Here is an 18,765-nt window from a genome sequence, read left to right on the forward strand (position 1 = left end):
GGTCCTCCCCCCTCAGTCGACGCTCACCTTGCGGCTTCCGTCAGTGGATTTGTAGGTCAGGACGTACTTCTCGACCTCGGCTCTGGGGGGCTGCCAGGAGATCAGGGCACTCTGTCTGGTGACCTCGCTGGCAGTCAGGTTTGCAGGAGGGTCCAGTACTGCAAAGAGGAGAAAATGCCAGGAGCGCCTGCCCGTTTGATTCCAGGCACATGTATCTGTTTGCCCACCTGTGTGGTCTCTGGGCTGCTCACATGCTGACCTCAGTTCTCGCTTGGACAGGAGCAGGAAGGGCCCCCCAGTCACAAGGTGATCCTTTAGGGTCATAAGCATTCTGACAGCTATTCCCCACTCCCCTCACCCGGGCCTCTGGGCCTGGGGGGACATCTTCCAATCTGACCCTCTGTCTGAATTCATGACCTTGCTGCACCTGCATATCTGTGGTTTACTCTTGAACTTATAACACTCTCACATCTATAGCTTTGTCTACTGTTCCCCTGGCCACGACTATATCCAGCAACTCTCTCCCCAACATCAAGCCCTTTAATGTCCCGCAGACTCTCTGGCCAGATGCATTTCCAGGACTGGCCCCTCTTGGCCTGGTTCTACTGCTGTCACCAGACCCAAGTCAAGGCAGAAAGTAGACGTGAGTCTGCTGACTCCACTGACTTTCATTGGCGTTTGGGTTGCAGTCAACTAAAGGAAGGACATCTCATTGCTGCTCTAAGAGCTGTAGACTAATCCAGCCCACCACACGGAGACTGAGCATCCTCAGCACCCACAGGAGCTTCCGGGCACTGGCCATGTGGCTGACCATGCACTCACGTGTGGAGAAGTTGGTGCTGATGGTGCCACTGGTGAGAGGCCCGCTGGTGGCATGCATGCTGATAGTGTAGTGGGTGCGAGGGAGCAGGTCAGTGAGCAGGAACTCCTCACTGTCTCCATCAACCAGGATGGTCTCTCCAGCAACTGAAACCAGATGGACATGGACAGGGATTGAATAAAGAAAGACTTCCCAAGTCCAAAGGCATTTTGCCAGAATTCCATATTGGATAGTTTTTTGGGAAAAAAACCATCATTCAGAGGTTATTTAGTTTGACATTTTATTCCATATAAGCATCCCCTCTTATGTTGTTTTACATCTTAATTGAGAAAAATATTCCTTATTTGGAAGCTGAACTGTCTTTTTTTGTAACTGATACTCAGGACTCTGGAGTTACAAAGAATAAGCCGAACTTTGTCTACATGACCACTTCTTCCCCGCCCTCATTACCTGAATGAGAATTCTAAAACTGCCACAGTGCTGACCTCCTTTCTCTAGACAGGTAACAGTTTACCAGTGTCCCTGCTAAAAAGCAAGACTCAGGAGAGAACTGAGAACAACGATTGAGCTGTACTAACCAATGAAACAAATAGGATCAATGTTAGCTTTTATTTGTGCCAAGTCTGTGAATCCATTAGGTTTGAGACAGTCTCGTAAGGTTGTCACAAGCAAAGAGTATTACTAATCAAAGACCTTATTCATAAGTGCCTCCAACCCAACTGTGGGTAGTGGATTTTGTGCATTGATTTCTATCGCCTTTTGCCTTGTTGCTTGAGTTTTGGACCACTGTTTCAGTTCATTAAAATATATTTGAGTTTGGATTCTATCCATCACAGTTTTGTTTTATATGCAAATTTGGTAAGCATGCCTTCTCTGTATCCATTCAAGCTGTTGATAAAACTGGTCATTAGACCAGGGCCAGGCCCCCTCCTGTGCCTTTAGAATACTCCTGAGTCATTCAGCATCGAACCAAGTTCACTAGGCACTTCTTCACACTAGGTAAGTGGGACCTGAGGCGGCAAGTTTCCCGTGGTCTAAAGGCATGCGAACAAGTCAAAATCTAAACAAACCCTTGGGAAGAGCATACAAATGCAACACCTGCTGTCGGTCAGTGCCCCAGCCACCCAAACTGGCAGCTCAAACTCTCTGTGGTCTCTCCTATCTCTGCAAATGCACAGGCTGCTCTTGTTCTTGAGTTCCCTCTTTCCTCCTATTCTCTTTCTTTATCTAAGATCTGCCTCCTTTCTCCCCCTCAACACTGGGATCCCAGTCAATGGCCATGGATGTGGCCCAAGGTGTTTTGTGCTTGCCTATGTTGTGACACTGCTCACCTGTCTGCACCATCACTAGGTGTGAGTTCTGTGAATCTGTGTGTTTTATCTCTGAATCCTTATAGCCTAGTAGGGGGATGGCACATGGAATAGCATCAAAAGGATTTGTTGAAGGAAAGAATGCTAGCTGTTGCGATGGAGTTGTGTACTTTAGTACCTGTGAGTCAGTGCACCCGACTCTCTTAGGGGAATAATGGCAGCTTTGACAAAGGGATGGTGGTGAAGGACGGGTTTACTGGGCAGACAAGTGGGGAGAGAATTTCCTGGTAGAGGAAGCATGTACAAATGCGTGGTGGCTTAAGAAGGCATGGTGAGAGGTAAGAAATGCAGGATCGTGAAGGGCAAGGAGGCATGGGAGGACTGAAATGGACTGTGAGTGTGTGCAGAGGGGTTAGGATGTAGCCACAGGAAAGGTGTTCATTCTCTGAGGAGGGGCATTCAATCAGCTACAGTTCTCTGCAACTCTGTATATGACCCATCGTGTATTGTCCATCTAAGTGATAAGTGGGCTTTTCTAATGCCTTGCTGAAGGTGCTAGAAGATTTTCCAATAAAAAACAAGGACATAAAGTAGTTTTGGAAAAACTTATTCCTAGGGAACCTGTGCTGGTATGGAAGTTATCATTAATTCTTTTTCCCTTTTGTATAATAATCTATTTTGGTTTCTACTTTCCCAAGTTTTGACAATCAGTGTACTAGTATTTCTTTGTAGCTTACAGACTTGGCTTTCTCATGATTTTCTTAAAATTTATGTGTTTTTAATTGCATTTATTGGAGTGACATTGGTTAATAAAATAATATAGGTTTCAAGTGTACAACTCTGTAACATTGTATATTGCATTGTGCATTCACCACCCAAAGTCAAGTCTTCTGTGACCATTTATCTCTCCTTTACCCTCTTCTTTCTCTCCCCACACCCCTTTCTATCTGGCAATCATCATACTGTTGTCAGTGTCTTTTTTAAAAAAATTCTCTTAATTTTGAAAATTAAGACATCTGCCTGACTTCTGTCTTCTGATATCTTTGTTCTCTGGATTCCTGAAGATAACCCACAACAATTCTGTGATCACATATGTACATATGTAATATGGGCAGGGAAATAATTTCTGTAGGCCTAGAGACCTGGACTACTCAACACTATTTTGGTTTGGGCTTCACTATTCAAATAGCATAAGGTGAACAAGCATGGTGAAGAATACACTGAAACTCCGATTTTGGGCTGCACGTGGATAGAGAAGACCAAAGCAACAGGAGAGTTTATTAGTTCTTGGTCCTTTGTCACTGTTATGTATTATCTGCTGTGAGCATGGTCCTATAACTAGTGTTTTTCTTGCTCTTTAAATATCTAGAAAAGTCTGCTTTCTTGCTCATAGCATTTTGGGGTAAGTCTTAGCTAAATTCTTAGTTTATCTTCCTAATGCGATTTCTCCAGTTTTGTATTTGCCCCTGGTTATGTGCCCTTCTCGCGCCTTTCAGATCCCACTCTCTCAATTCCCATAGTTGATAGAGTTTGGGGACATCTTGAGGGCAGGAAATCTCTAATTTGTTCCTCAGGTGGACAATATGCCTTTTTTAAAACTTTCATACTATATTCTGCCCCAATCCCCGCCATGCCCACCTGTCTGAGGTGCAGACTTGCAGACACCCACCTGAGAAGCGTGTGAGGACAATGACGTAGCTCTCCACTTCGCCCACGGGTGCCTTCCACTGCAGCAGGGCTCCCGTCGGAGTGATGTTGGTAGCAATCAGATCCACAGGGTTGTCCATGGCTGCAACAGAATAGAACAGCAGGGAAAGTAGGAGCAGCTACAGGCTGGTCCCGTGAATGGTCCCCTGTAGTTCCACCCACAGGGTCTCCCATACTGTCACCCACAATGCACCTCTGCTGCTGTGCCTTACAAAACAGTGAAGTGAGGGGTAGACCATGCTCCTTTCTCCCCTCCTGGTTCGTAACATCAGCCCCTTCCTCTTCTCCCCAGATCTTCCTCTGAATTAACTGACTTATGTGCAGAGTGCTTGTCAGGTTCTGTGGGGGGTCCCAAGGTATGGCCGTGTGTCTTAGGCGTTTCAAGCTAGATGGCAAAACTGAGAACATAATGAAGTTGTTCTAACTCTTTAGTGAAGAGGAGACTATGCTTCCAGGCTATTTGCACTTTCATAGACGTAAGGGCTTGGCTTGTGACGTGATCTCTGTTGAATGTGGTGGGAGCTCCAAGGAGGCAGAGTAGCTCCAGCTCCTAACACTTAGTAGAGTCTCAATAAACACTTGTGCAATGACTGAATGGGAGTGAGGTTACCTCTGAAGTCCTATCCGACTATGTATTCTTGCTTTTTTACTCACAAGGCTCACTCTGTACTCGGTCCTGCTATCCTTTTTGTGAATGAGAGACAAAGAGATTCTTCCAAGAATGCCTGTTGGGGAACCAGGTCTGCTGTTATAGGACCACATTCCTATTCTAATTTGTCCATACTCTACGTCCCCCTTCCCCAAACTTGGGATTATTTTAGAAATGGATGTTATTACAATAGTTTAGGTATCAGCTCAAACTTAATGTCATGTAATTTACTTTTTTTATTGTTTTATTGCTTAAAGTATTACAAAGAGTATTAGATATGTCTCCTTTTATTTTCCCCGCCCTTGACAAGTAATTTACTTTTGAGGGCCATGATGTGCTGCTCATCTGGTCCTGTTCTCTAATCAAAGGTTTTTATTGCTTGCCTATGTCCCTCATTTCAAAGCAACAGCAAGAAATTTTTTTTTATAATTTTAACATCTGAATTGTATCCCTAATCTGGGCCTTCAGTGACTTCTTCAAACGGAACTTTATGTGAATAAAAGAAAAGTCTTATGACACTGATCAGTTTGATCTCTCTGAGCTGAAGCCTGAGACCCTGAAGGAATACTCATTTCCAAAACTTGTAAAATCATAGACCTCGTGTTAAAACAACAAATGACAACAAAATAAGACATTTCTGTGAGCAATCTGGGTATTGGAAGTTTGCAAAATAGTGCTGCCTGAACTTGAAGGAGGGTGGTTTGGGTAGGTGCACTGTTAAGAAATGCTGAGGAATGAGTTTTTTGACAAGTTTCTGCTCTCTTTTACATTGGGGGTTGGAAACTCTTAAAATCCATTTAGTTGTCCTCAGTGAGAAGGAGCCTACTTTATCATGAATTTCTAAGACTTTCAGGAAGGTGTGAAGGGGGCTTCTATTGACCCACTGGGTATCACTTCGGGTCAATACTTCTTGATATTTTATTGGTCACAGATAATTTAGTGGAAGGGGTAAGACAACCCAAAACATGGCTGGGTTTTCTGCAGTCACAGGCCTGGAAGGAGACCAGGGGGATTAGGATATTTTGGGATGTCTTTAGAAGAATGGTTTTGAGTTTCTGAAGGGATGTTTCTTTGGCCATGGCCTTAGAGGTGCTGTTTCTGTACTTGTTCAAGTATCTATAGAAGCAGTGAGGAACTCCAAGTTACATTCCCTTGCTCAGAAAATACTGTTCTCTGAGGGAAATCCAGGTGTTCCCCTAAGGATGCTTTCCCATGGACTGGGGCGGGGGGGTCAGGTTATCAGGGCTTAGGGACAGAAAGCTTTGGCTGTGCCCACTGGTGACTTCTACAGCAAGTCTGTCCTATCTTCAAGGTGGGCTGGCTAAGGGGCAGAGGAGGCCACCACCTTCTTCCTCCATCCCTGGAGCAGCTCCTTGGTGGTTGTGGCCATATTTGATGAGGGGTTCCATGACCCCACGGGTTGTTACTGGAATAACAAACCCCTTCCTTCTCTGAGGTGCAATTTTCTTGAGCTGTTTAAAAAATTAGATGACATGATTCAGATGTCTGTTCTGAAATTCACTTCCATTGTGGCTCTTTGAAAGGCCACATTTCAAATAGGAAGTTCCTGACCTAGACCTGCATGACCCCTAAGGGGTCAGGAGGAGAGAGGACTCTCAGGGAAGAGAGAAGTTGCAAATTGCTTTGCGTGATGCAGAAGTCAGAGGGGTGCCCAGGAACGGAACTTCTGAATCAGCCAGAACACCTTCACGCTTTGCCTCTTCTGTTTGCTGCAGGTTCTCAGTCAGGTTCTGACTTGGCCCACGCCAGGGAGACAGGCCTACCTGTGTGCATGAGAGTGCAGACACGCTCACTCTCCTCCCTGCCCCGCACGCTGTTAAGGCTGATTTCGTATTCGGTAGCTGGGTACAACTTGGTGATGGTGAATTCTGTCACAGTGTTGGGCACCACTGAGCTGTCCAGCCGCCCCACTAAGGAAGAGCAGAAGTCACAATTAACTCTCAGCAGAATCACTCATCAACACAGTTCACGGTACAGTCTACATAGGAGCTCCCAGCAGCACTTGGTCAGGAAGCACTGATGGTGCAAGGCTCAGCACTCAGTGGGAGAGAAGGTTCATGGACTGGGAATGTTGGAGCTTAGAGACCCTGCATGCTGGCTCCACCCCCTCATTTTATAGGCTCCCCGGAGCAGAGGAAAAAGAACTATTTATTAGGTGGTTTTCTAGCACGCTGGTCTTTATAAAGGCAGTACAGAGGGACTGGCCGAAAGGGTGGGTCCTGCAGAACTGGAACACGACCCCATCCCCTCCCGGGAAGTGAGTGTGTCCTCCGCCAATGCCACATGCACCAGTTAGAACTGGCAGGATACAAGCGGGGTCTGGGCCAACTTCCTCTGACTCATAGCTTGGCTAGAAATAGGGCCACTGTCACTGTGGTTCCCTCCAAGCTCCCATCTGGTTCTGCTGGGTCTTCACACGTCCCCCAGGGCTCTAGTCTTAGACTTCATTCTCTCGGGAGTGCACATGACCCCGGCTCTTGGCAGATTCTTTCAGGGCTTTCTGTGCCTCACTGCACTGCCCACTGCCCGGGTAACAGGGAGCAGTTGCTCTGGTGGTGACGGGCCTGCTTTCTAGATGAATGCAGTCCCACCTTTTAGGAAAGGAGCTGGTGAGTGCAGGGCCTTGGGCTGCTCCTCACCATCCACTCTCGTTCTGATGCCACAGAGAGGAGGGCAATGCAAGCCGGGTGGCAGCCTCTGGGACACGCTACTTCTCCCAGAACCGAATCCCATTCGTCTCCGAGAAATGGAATGGCTTTATTACCTTGGGTTGGCCGGTATGATACTCGGTAGTAATCAAAAGATGCAACAGGAGGGCTCCAGGAGACCACAACTGAGTCCTTGGTCACATTGCTAATTGTGATGTCTTTGGGGGGATCAATTCCTATAAGGAAGCCAGTGGTTGTGGGAAAAAGACAGGAAGCACAATGTGAAAAAGGAATTCCTCTCCCTGGTTTTATGTGGACCAAGAGCTAATGGTGTCCCAGACCATACTGAGTGGTAGGGCACCATTAACACCATGGTCAGGCTGAAGTCTCACCTGCAGCCTCATGGGCGTGGCCCAAGCCACATTCGTGGAGGGTGTTTTAATGACATAAAGTCAAGCTGGCAAGGTCTGTGCCTGTGCAGCAACTATCACCTACTTGAAGGCCAACTGGGAAGCTTCCTTTGTTTGTATGCTTTGTTTTAAACTAGAATAACATGGCTATTTTCTCTTGGGCAAACCCAGCTCTGTCAGTCTCTATCCCTTATTTTTTTAGCAGCCAATTTTGATTCAATTTGGAAAAAAATGCCTATTGACTGGAGAGGGATTTCAGAGAAAATCCACTTTGCTAAATTCTATTTCATTTTTACTGTGCACTTTAATGTTTTAACTGCTGGATGGAAACCAGGTGTGTTGAATCCACTTGTCCAGTTGTGAGTTCTTGTCAGCATGTAGCAAACTACCCAACACACATGTCCTCACCCATGTTCACACTAATATTTGGGACTGTATTTGGGAATGATGAGATGTGAATGATCCAATCCATCTCAGAGTGCCCGTGTTTTCCTAACAACGTGCAAATCAACCCTGTTCTCTGAGTACCAGGGCCCTACATGGTTGAATGCTAGTCCCATCTGATTCTGGGGAAGCATCATTTGCATCAATGAGCAGTTAAGAGATGGCTCTCCAGAATAGAAACAGGTATCTCCTTACTGCAGAAGGTTTTCTTCTTGCAGACTAGCTCTCTCTAGGGCTTTGTCCTAGGCTGCTAGAGGGAGGACCTCTGGACCAATACATTTAAGCCCTGGCCTCTGCAAGACATTGGGCCCATCCTACCTTCAAATTGGAGTTTCCCATCTTTGCATTGTATGTAACTATGGAAGAAGTGGCTTTTCCACAACAGCTCACAGACACTCTTTAGCCGAATGAGGCAGTCTCCTGCTCCTTGGGTGTTTCACTTGGTAAATTTTGTTAACTTGTCAAAGGCTACTGTCCCCACCTTCTGTCAAGTCCTGCAGCCTCACCTGTGGTGATGGAGCCCACGATGGGCTCAGAGGTCACCGTGCCGTGGACGGCCACCAGGTTCACGATGTACTTGGTGGCCGGCTGCAAGCCCATCAGGACAGCGTGCCTCTTGGTGGCATCCAGGGAGACCTCCGTCATCTCTTCCTCTTCATCCCGGGGGCTGTAGTTCAGGATAAGTCTGTCTGCTGGAGGGGATGGGTCACTCCAGGTGATGTTCACACTGGAGGAGGTCACGTGAGAAAAGTGCAAATGCGAGATGGGGCGGAAGCCTGCAAAGCAGAGAGATGGGCGGTTCTGAAACACAGGTGAGGTAGGGGAGCCACCTGGCTAGAGGAGCTATCTGACCGAAGGGATGTGCTTTCCTTGCTAATAAGGACCACGCCTTTTCCCCGCTGAGCCAGAGGTTCCACCTCCACTGGCTCCAGTCCTGTCCACGCTCCTTTCTCTAAGCCTATACCGAAAAATGAAGGGTAGACCAGCATTACCTCTGTGAGTTATTCATAATAAGATCCAGGATTTAAAACCTAGATCCTGGCAGGGATTTAACATGATCCCATGGGGTCTTCTGATCACCCACTGATTTAGTGCAGGTGAGGAAAGAGACAGATCAGCCCCTCTGTCTGGGCTACGAAATCAGACACAAATTTTTAGGCATCCAGGTGGCTTTGCTCACCTCTCCCCTTGACTTCAAACCATTCCCTCTTGACGATTTATTAGTGTCTCCTCTACCTGTTCTTTCTCTACCCACATTCTGCCTGGGTGACCTGCTCACACTAAGGCCCGTGGATCCCTGAGTGCAGCTGGGCTGCTGCTGCCCTGGTACCTGTGAAGGCATCCACGGTGGACTCCAAGCTCTGCTGCCGACCCCTCTCAGCGGTGATGGAAATGATGTACTCTGCCCCAGGCTCTAGATCAGTCAGTGTGTACCAGGTCCTGTCCTTGGGCACAGTGACTTCTGAGGCGATCCCAGAGGATGGGGTAAAGGTAATTCGGTAGTGGTCAATAGGGCCACTGGCCTTGGTCCAGATGAGGGAGATAGAGGTCTCAGAGGAGGCTGTCACCATAAGGTCTCTCGGACTGTCAAGTTCTGAGGATAAACATAAGGAGCCGATTTCATACAGGAGGACCAGTATTTATTGGAATCATCCCCGACCCCACTGTGGATTTCTATACTATTAGCAGTCCTGCCGACCATAAGGATAGCTTGTCCTTACTGACACTTAGCTCACATTTCGTTAGGCACCTTCCCTTTGAAAGATGGCTGGGGGCTTGGCAAACAGATTGAAGAGGGCATTATCAGCTGGCCGCTGATTTTCAAGCTCCACAAATTCATTGTCTCCCAGCCTTTCTTAATAAGCTGATCAGGGCAAGACAGGAGCCACAGGTAGGGCTGTGCCATTCCTAGCAACAGTGGCCACCTCTGTTCCTGAGGCCATTTTGACTGACGTGGCCATGGGTGTGCAGGCAACTAGATCGGAGGCCTTCTGGTGATCCACGTGGTTCTCTAGAGAGATTGTCTATGCTCAGCCCACGGTTTGTACCTAAGGTACTAGAGAGACTCTGAAGTTTACCCGGGACTTGGAAGTAAAAGTGCTGGATGGACAGTAGTAAGGATCTCGTGTGGACTTTTCCATTGCCCTTAGATTTCATGGGTTATTTCAAAGTCTAGACCTTCACCCCCTGGTCTTTCTGAGGGCTTCTGTAGTACATTAACGGATACCACATTCTGTCTGCTGTGGTGCCGACTTATTTGGAATTTTCCACCTCTGCTCTGGACCGCTCCTTAGACCACAGAGGGCCATGCACAGACCTGTACTCCATCCTGGATGTCAGGGGGAGGTACAGGGAATCAAAGAGTTTCAGGAGGTGGTCATTTTCAGGCTGACAGCTGTTGCCCAGGGACCTACTCATGGGGGAGCACTGCCTCTCACCAATCTTTGCCAGGACAAACCTCGTGGCCCCTTGGGATTACAGGGGCCTGGTCTCATTCTGTACCAATTCCTACTCACCTGTCCTGGCGTTCATGGTGGCTGGTATGCTTTGCTGTGAGTCCATGACAGCAGATATTCCAAATCCGTACTCAGTGCCGGGTATCAGATCTATTGGTAGATGCAGAAACAAATGTTATTCCGTGTGTCTGTCAAGGGTGGGAAGGAAGGATGAAAAAGAGGGAAGCCAGTCATTTTAGACTCCTGTTCAGATCTTGTGCTTAGTCCTTCCTGAACCCGCCCTAATTTTACCTCTCAAGATACCCCAATTTCACCACTGGGGAGATCTGAGCCAAGTCGACAGGATGGACTGTCAGTGCAGAGCCTCCTTCTTGCTGCTGGTCTCCTTGGCAGGCAGGTTCCCCTTGCCAGTGGCCGTCAGAGGTGCGCTCTCCAGGGAAAGGTTTCTCCGTGGTACTTAGAGTCTCAGGTTGATGACAACTGTTGGACGGCTTTCTTGCTTAAACTGTGGATTGGGGGAGTGTGCACTCTTGAGGGACTGTGTGGACATAGTCCTTTAAAGTTTTTCTTGGATGTTGTACATGAGGTTTGTATAGTGACTGAGGCCACAAGGGGCCTTCTGGTCTGTTCTAGAGAGTGGCAGTGGGGGGTCTTTCTCTCTGAGCACAGGCCTTCAATGTAGGGGCACACAGGAGCCTTGCCGCTGTGGATTCCCTCCCAAGGTTGATAATTTGGGCCCCAGAATATGAATCCAATTCTAGGATGATCTCTGGGGACCTGGGAAGATAGAGAAAATTACAAAAACTGCCCAACTAAAGGGTTTAAACCTCTCTGGGGAAATCCTTTGGGGGTTCAATACAAAGGATCACGGGGAGCCTCCCAGGACATCTGGAATCATCTAGGGTCTCTATTCTCTCCCACACTGATTTCCAGACTAACTGGTTTGACTGGTATATTAACTTCCTACGGCTACTCTAACAGATTCTCACAGCTGAATGGCCAGAACAATACAAGTCTATTGTTTTACAGTCCACGAGGTCTGCCGTCTAAAATGCTTCCATCCGTCTGCATGCCTTCCGGAGGCTCTAGGGGAGAGTCCATGGCTTTGCCTTTTCCAGCTGCTAGAGGTTGCCTGCAAATGCTCTCCTGTCATGTAAGGTGACATAGTCACAGGGGCCAGGAATTAGAATGTAGACATCTTTTGGGGCCATCAAACTCACCCGCATTGATTAGGCCTGGGATTGCAGAAAAAATGCAACAAGATCACATCATCACCCATGGGCCCCCCTGGCCAGTCTCAGTCATTTGGGCCCCCAGAGCCCTGGCTGATGACCGTGCTCTTCTGCATTTATGGAACATTTATTCTCTGCAGAACACTTGCATGTGTTTGATCCTCACCACAACCTTGCAACATGGTGGGATGAAGAGCCTTTCCCATCTGCATTCGTTTCCAGGGACTTCCATGACAAATGGACATACACTGGGCAGCTTAAAACAACAGAAATGTACTCTCTTCGTGTTCTGGAGGCTAGAGGGCCAAAATCAAGGTGTTCGCAGGGCCACGCTCCTTCCAAAGGCTCTGCGTGGAGACTCCTCCCGGCTTTGGTGATGGCCAGCGGTCCTTGACTCCCTCAGGATCCCTGACGTCTCAGGAATGATTTTGAGAGGAAGGGCATGGGGCGATGTTTCCTTAACAAATGGCCTGGCTTATGGAAGCGGAGTGCTGTGGGGCAGTCAGAGGGTCTGCACCCACCCCCCGTGTGGCTTCAGTGCAGGCTGAGCAATAAATCCCCCCATGCTCGATGGGACAGAGCCCACCCGGCCTTGCTGATCAGGCTTGCCTGCAGGGATGCATGGCCTCGTCTATTCCCTTCCTCAGCCAGCCCCACCCATTTCCTAATCCTTAGTTATTTCTCGGAAGTGTCAACACTAGTAGTGTGAACTTGGAAGTCAGACAGAGTTTGAGGTCTACCAAACTTCCTTCAATATTCAGGTCTGCCACTCTCCACCTGGGCATTTTGATTCCTTAATTTTGTGTCTTTGAGTGGCAGTTTCTGTAGAAGCGAATGAATAACAGTATCTATCTCAGAGGGTCACTGTGGGGATGAAGTGAACTGATGTGGATGAAGTGCAGTGCGTGGCTCATCGTGACAGTAGCCAACATTCTTGTTACCTTGCTTGGAGAACTATTCCCGGATTCTGGGTCCTTTCTTCTTTCTGTGTGTTGCCCAGGCAGGCACAGGCTGGTCCTCAGCACACCTGTTGTTGGTTTGCTGATGAAACCAGAGATTCGGGGAGCCCAGGCGGCAGTGAGGCCCTGGTTAGATTGATGGGGTGATTGCAATGCCCCAGACCTCTTCGAAGCACACATTTATCTCTGTCACGCGTCCCAGGCACAACCTTGGTTGGAGAAATTAGATTACCTTTTGGACATAAACTACTTTTCCCAGGCAACTGATTGAGACCTTCAATTGCCTATAATGAAGTAGAAATTCTCCGAAGCAGATGAAGGGTGACAGGTCGAGGAAGTAAGACAGAAATTACATGTTGCCAAGCGGATCTAACATGCAATGTTTTCATCCGAGTTTCTTATTTATGAAGCTTAAATGAAATGTTCAATAATTTACAACGGAATCATCTTCTTCCAGAAAAACGTGGAGCAGAATTTCAAGTGCTCTCTTCCCAGGCCTCCCGCCTGGGGAGTGGGGAAGCGGGGCTCGCTTGGTAGGTTCCCGCCTGCTGCTTTCCTTTCATTTTTGGCAGCTTTCTTCCTGTGTGGAAGTGAGCGCTGCTCTTTGCCAGCAGGTAAAGTGCAGTTCTGCCCGAGAAGGAAATGTATATCTGAGGCGTATCCAGTGCATTTATACATCTGCACTCCGGGGGCTCCGAGGGGTTGCTCACGTCTTCGAGAGCTCATGGCTCTCTATCAATGCTCCCTTTATCTCCCCATCCAACTCCTGAAAGTGGTAGCGTAGCAATGGCTCTGTTCCCTTTCTTAACAATAGCTCAGAAAATTCGCCCGGTAGGAAACCGCCGGTCTCCATCTCTTACAGAGCCTCCTTTGTTCAGCTTGGAGGGTGACGCTGTTCTCAGCTCTCCTCTGAACCTGTTCTGCTCTGAACTCCTACGGCACACAGTGCACTCACTCACCAGATGTTATTGAGAGGCTCCTGTGTGCCAGGCACATGGCTGTGAACGGGGCACCAGGGTGAGCTGAATGGACATCACCCTTGCCCTTCATGAGATTTTAAAAATCTGGTGAAGAAGGAAACCAATGACTTCTTGAGCACATACACTATGCCAAGCACTGGGCTGCAAGCAATAGGTGATCTAGAAAAATAATGAAGGAGAAAGGGAGGGAAGGAAGGAGGGATAAACACTGAAGGGGAATTTTTGAGTGTCTAATGGTCAAGAACACTATTATGAACTAGTTTGTTAGAGAGTCCCACATGGCATCTCCTTGAATTCCCCGCAGCTCTGCTGGGAGGGCACTGCTGATGAGTAAAGTACTCAAAGGGAGTGGGATCTCCTGCCTGGAGCCTCGATTATTTTTTGATGGGGGGGGGGGATAGGGAGGGTGGGAACGGGAGAATTGAAGTTCCTAGGGAGGGATTGCTGCAGGTGACCTGGAGTGCCCTTCCCACCCTGCCAGGGTCTTGTTTTTATAAATGCAAATGACTGTGTTTAGAACCAGAAAAAAAGGGGGCGGAGCTTCTCCCTCATTTTGCCTCCCCTCAGCCAAGGTCCTTCCTTCTGTTCCCCCAGAAGGCAGCTCGAGAGCCAACAGTCCTTGTAACTTGCATCTCAGCAAGTACAGACATAGTTTCCTTAAGTCACACAAAGCCATTTGCCTTTATAAATCTCCCCAGCTGCGAACTCCCTTCGATAATTATGAGTAATATATATTTGTAGGTTAATTTCATCAGCCCAACTCTAATAAAAACATCGACTATGCAAGCCCTCTCCTTGTTAATAATTTTTCCTTTCCTTGTAAGTCTGCAGCACTGACGTGCTGACTGTCCCTTCCAGCCTACTACTTTAGTAGGAGCAGCACGGAGCGGGAGGCTTTTGATGAGGACTTGGAACTGCCTTGGAGTCACAGCTGTGCCCCTTGCTGGCTTTGTGAACTTGGGCAAGTTTCCAAGTGCCTTGAGCCTCAGTTTCCACATCCATAAAATGGGGATGCCAACAACCCTCAGGGGTGTTCTGAAGGTGAAATGAGCTGTACCTACATGAAGGTGACTGGAATAACACTGATGGTCAATGAAGGTAGAGTCTTTTTCCCCCTGGTTGAGGGAAATAATGACTGGGATGTGACTGCGCTCTTTTCTATCTCTCTCATGATTCTATGGTGTATCTGCCATCCTAACAACTAGCCATCATCCTTGGAAAGTGCTAACTGCCAAACCAGCCTGAGGCTTAGGCAGGGATGGGCTGCGCTTAGAACCGGCTCCCTGCTGCATCATTTCAGCTTTTGGGTTTAGCTTAGTTTTTGTGAATGTCTCCAGCTCTCGGTAAAAGCCCTTCTGCCAGCTGGTCTGTTCCCACTACATCTAATTCACCCCCATTAACCTGCTTGGTCAGCATATCCTTTCGTCTCCTGGCTGTGTTTTCAGAAGCGCGTCTGCCTGGAAAGCGTATTTATTATATTTGCTTTAACCGGCCTCGTTGGGCAAGGCGGCCTGGGATTCCAGCTCAGGAGGAAACAGCTTTGCTTCCACTGCCCTTGTTTACTGTGCGACCATTTGCCGTGCCTCCCGTCTGCTAAGATGGCCAGTGCTCCAGCAGGAAGCCAAGGCACACTGAGCAGAGGCTGTGTGTGCGGGTGCGTTGGCAGCCCTCATTCGAGGCTGCTGTGCACGTCACATATTGAACGCGCCCTGCGTTCCCGTCATCTACCTGTCAGTGGAGTCCACCAGGCGGGTCTTCCTGGGTGGGTGTGTCTGAAGCCCAGGAGGAGCACTGGCTGGGCCCCCGTCTCCATGGGGACAGGGAATGCTCCCAGCCAGGCATCATGGTGACCTTGGGCGTCGTCCTAGTCCACACTACCATCATCCCTGCCATTGACTCCAGCACGGCCTCGTGACCAGTGTCTGCCTCTGCCCTTGCTCCCCTCGCCCCTTCTCCATGCTGCAGCTGCACAGATCTAGGCCTTACATCACCTTATTTAAAAATCCCTGTTACTCCCATTCTAGACAGGGTGTATAAGGCCCCACCAGCCTCTCACCTTATCACTATTTCTCAGTCACAGTGAACACTTAAAGTTCCATCCATCCATCCACCCACCGCTTATTTAGAACTAAGTAAGTGCTAGATGCTGGACACTGGGGAGCCAATGACGAGCAGAAGCAAACACAGTCCACCTTCCACAGAGCTTTAGGTGGAGAGTGGACACTGACAACTGCATCACCCAGCACGGTGCGCAGGACACACAGGGTTCTGGGAGGGGAGTGGTGACCAGCAAGATGAGGCTGCAGACAGGGGACCTGACCTGCTAGGAATGGACAAGGTGCGTGAGGGACTGAAAGGAGCACACCTGTGGGCCTGGAGCAGGGAGGGAGGGGAGACTGGAGAAGATGGCAGGAAAACCAGGCAGGCCGTGTGGGCTTGGCTAAGGTTTAGTGTTTATCCAAGAGCAATGGATGTCCCTGACATGTAAGACAGGACGTGACAGGGTCCGAGACCAGGCGATGGCGTGCAATGGCGAGTAGGGGACATACGCGATATGCTAGGCACAGGAGAGACTAAATCAGTGGCATCTGGCGGTGGTGTAGGTGGGCGGGAAGAGAGCTGTGAGAGTGTGGACACGATCTCACTCACCGGTGAGGGTGGCTCTGCTGGTTGGCCCAACGCTCTTGGGGACCAGCAGCTCGTGATACTGCTCGCCTGCCAGGGTGCTGTATACAACCTTGTACTTCCGAACCTCCGCATCACTGTTGTCCCACTCGAGGTCCAGGCTGGTGGCTGTGCGGGAGCCAACCCGCAGGTTCTTGGGGGCGTCAATCTCTAAAAAAGAGTCAGACATCACCCAGATCACATGGGATAATGTGCACTTGTCATGCATCTTGAACATAAACAAGCTTTGCAGTGACAGCCCACACCTCCTGACCCTGCCTCTTGTGTGAGTGACCCCAGGCCGCCCTGCAGCCGGGTTGGCCACCACACATTCCAGGGAGTTTGGAGGGTTTTGCTTAGGAGTTAGTTATCAGCACACTTTACTCTTCCCCCACTTCCACTCGGAATTTCCAGCGGCGTTCTAGACATTTAAACTGAACCAGTTTGTATCATAAGCTTGAAACTAAGCAAGGAAAAACCCGGACAGGACAAAACCAGAGACACCTGTCACAAGGTAACAAGTGCTGGCAGGAGAAACTGTGTGTAGGTGAGGGAGCTGGACTAGACTAGCACAGTTTCACGTTTGACCACCAAACAGAAAGGAGGCTTGCTGACAGCAAGATTCTGAAGCTGTCCTCCCTGCTTACCTGCACAGATGCTGCTGGAAGGTTTGCAGTTAGAAAATGCTATATACAAGGGTGGGCAAAAATAGCTTGACAGTTGTTCATATGGGAAAATATGCAAGAATTAATAATAATGCAAGAATAAACTCTGTTCTGTGTGATGTGGCAGACAGTGGACAGAACGTGGGCTTTGGAGTCAGGCCTCAGTTTGAGCCCCAACTCTGCCAATTGTCACCTCACTGGGCCTTGATGGCCACGTCTGTAAAATGGGCTAATAGTACTGACATTTTAGATTGTTGTATAGATTAGATGATGCAAATGATGTGCGTGGCCTGGTGTAAAAACCAGTGCCCAAGCCCTGGGCAGACTTCCCATTGCCTCCGAAGCGCTTTCTGAGTTCCAACAACAGGGAACCCCCCATGCTTGCTCTGTGGGGTCCAATAATTCCAACGCAGTAAAGAGACCATTGCCATTGTGGTCTCTCCCACAATCCTGGGGGCTGGTTCTCTCTCCCAGGACTGGTCATCTCAGGCTTATTTTGGCAAAAAGAACACTGACACGCTGCAGGGTAACAAGGTAACAGGCGCTGGCAGGATAAATGGCCACTGAAAACGTTGCAAACAGGTCTTGTTGTCGAGACGTGGACTGGACTGTGCAGTGGGCCAGCGGCTAGTTCTGAGGAAGCCTGGAGTAGCCTGCTTCAATTGGCAAGTGCCAGGCCAGCGTCCCCCAGCTGCTCCTGGGGAAGATGAGTGCATGACTCCATCGGCGAGCAGCTTCAGGGTGATGAGTGTTCCGTTTAGTGATGGGAACTCGGTGAGACTTTGGGCAGATTTAGGTCTTTGCAGCTACTTTTTCTGAGAAACGTTTCCTTGCTCAGTGTGGCTTTAGCATCGGAAACTGCGCCTTTTCGATGGGCTGTGTGTTACTCCTGCAGCACTTGGGTGGAGAGAGGAGCTTGGACTGAGAGGCATGTGGGAGGACCTCCCTGCACCCCACAGCACTCAGTCCCACGCCCGAGGAGAGGCTGGGATGAGGAGCTGGACGGGGCTGAATGGAACTTCAGTGATAATAGCTGAGGCTTATGCTGAGGCTTAGGGCTCAGGCTGAGTCCTGTACCTGCTTTTCAAAAATCCCAGACCTTGGAAACTGTTTTTGTTTGCTTTCCCTTAAGGCCTGTGCCCTGTGATTAGGGACCAGACATTTCCAATGTCCATGATGTCAGAAGAGGTCAAGCCTGCTGGAGTGAAATGGTCTTGAAGCCTGACCTCTGGCTGCTGGGCTGGTCCCAGCCACTTGTCAGCAAGCCAGGGGCAAGGCAAAGGCAGATGTCCAGTGGGGGCCCCAGGGGTAAACTGGGGCTTGGGGCTCTGGTAGCAGCCACATCTAATCTCTAAAACATAAAGTAAACCCAGTGATTCCCTGCTGAAAACTTGCCTCTCGCTTCCTATTAGGAACTCTAAGGGTGGCTGGCAGGCTCTGTGTGATCAGCCCCCTGCCTCGCAGACAACACGTTGTGACACTTCGCCTCGTTCACTGTGCTCCGGCTGCACTGCCTCTGTTCCTGCCCCTGAGACACATCACGCGATTCCTGCCTCAGGGCCTTTGCACCGGCTGCTACTTTTGCCTGGAATGCTCTTCCTGGATCCTCACTTGGCTTAGGTAACGTAGGTCTTGATTAAATCTTTATCTCCTCGGACAGATGTTTCTGAACTTCTCTCTACGTCATCCGTTTCAATTCTCAGCATAATGCTCATGGCTGAAATGGCCTGTGTGTTTCTTCCCTTCTTTCTTGTCCAGTGTCCCCACTGGAATGTAACTCATGAGAACCTGGGCCTTGCC

The 18,765-nt window shown here is 49.0% G+C and overlaps 1 protein-coding gene across 2 annotated transcripts in view; it reads right to left on the reverse strand.

Annotated features, from left to right (window-relative positions):
- Nucleotides 1-18,765, reverse strand: part of TNR (tenascin R) — a 324,699-nt gene that overhangs the window by 18,551 nt on the left and 287,383 nt on the right. For both annotated transcript variants that reach the window (XM_005867690.2, XM_014540911.1), the window contains 9 exons: nucleotides 16,286-16,471; nucleotides 10,526-10,615; nucleotides 9,340-9,603; nucleotides 8,516-8,785; nucleotides 7,272-7,391; nucleotides 6,271-6,417; nucleotides 3,800-3,919; nucleotides 823-966; nucleotides 28-158 (listed from right to left, as the gene is read on the reverse strand). In XM_005867690.2, the coding sequence (XP_005867752.1) occupies nucleotides 28-158; nucleotides 823-966; nucleotides 3,800-3,919; nucleotides 6,271-6,417; nucleotides 7,272-7,391; nucleotides 8,516-8,785; nucleotides 9,340-9,603; nucleotides 10,526-10,615; nucleotides 16,286-16,471 (1,472 nt within the window). The remainder of the gene's footprint in view (nucleotides 1-27; nucleotides 159-822; nucleotides 967-3,799; nucleotides 3,920-6,270; nucleotides 6,418-7,271; nucleotides 7,392-8,515; nucleotides 8,786-9,339; nucleotides 9,604-10,525; nucleotides 10,616-16,285; nucleotides 16,472-18,765) is intronic.

The sequence above is a fragment of the Myotis brandtii genome, unplaced genomic scaffold (genome assembly GCF_000412655.1).
Source record: "Myotis brandtii unplaced genomic scaffold, ASM41265v1 scaffold250, whole genome shotgun sequence".
NCBI classification, from domain to species: domain Eukaryota; kingdom Metazoa; phylum Chordata; class Mammalia; order Chiroptera; family Vespertilionidae; genus Myotis; species Myotis brandtii.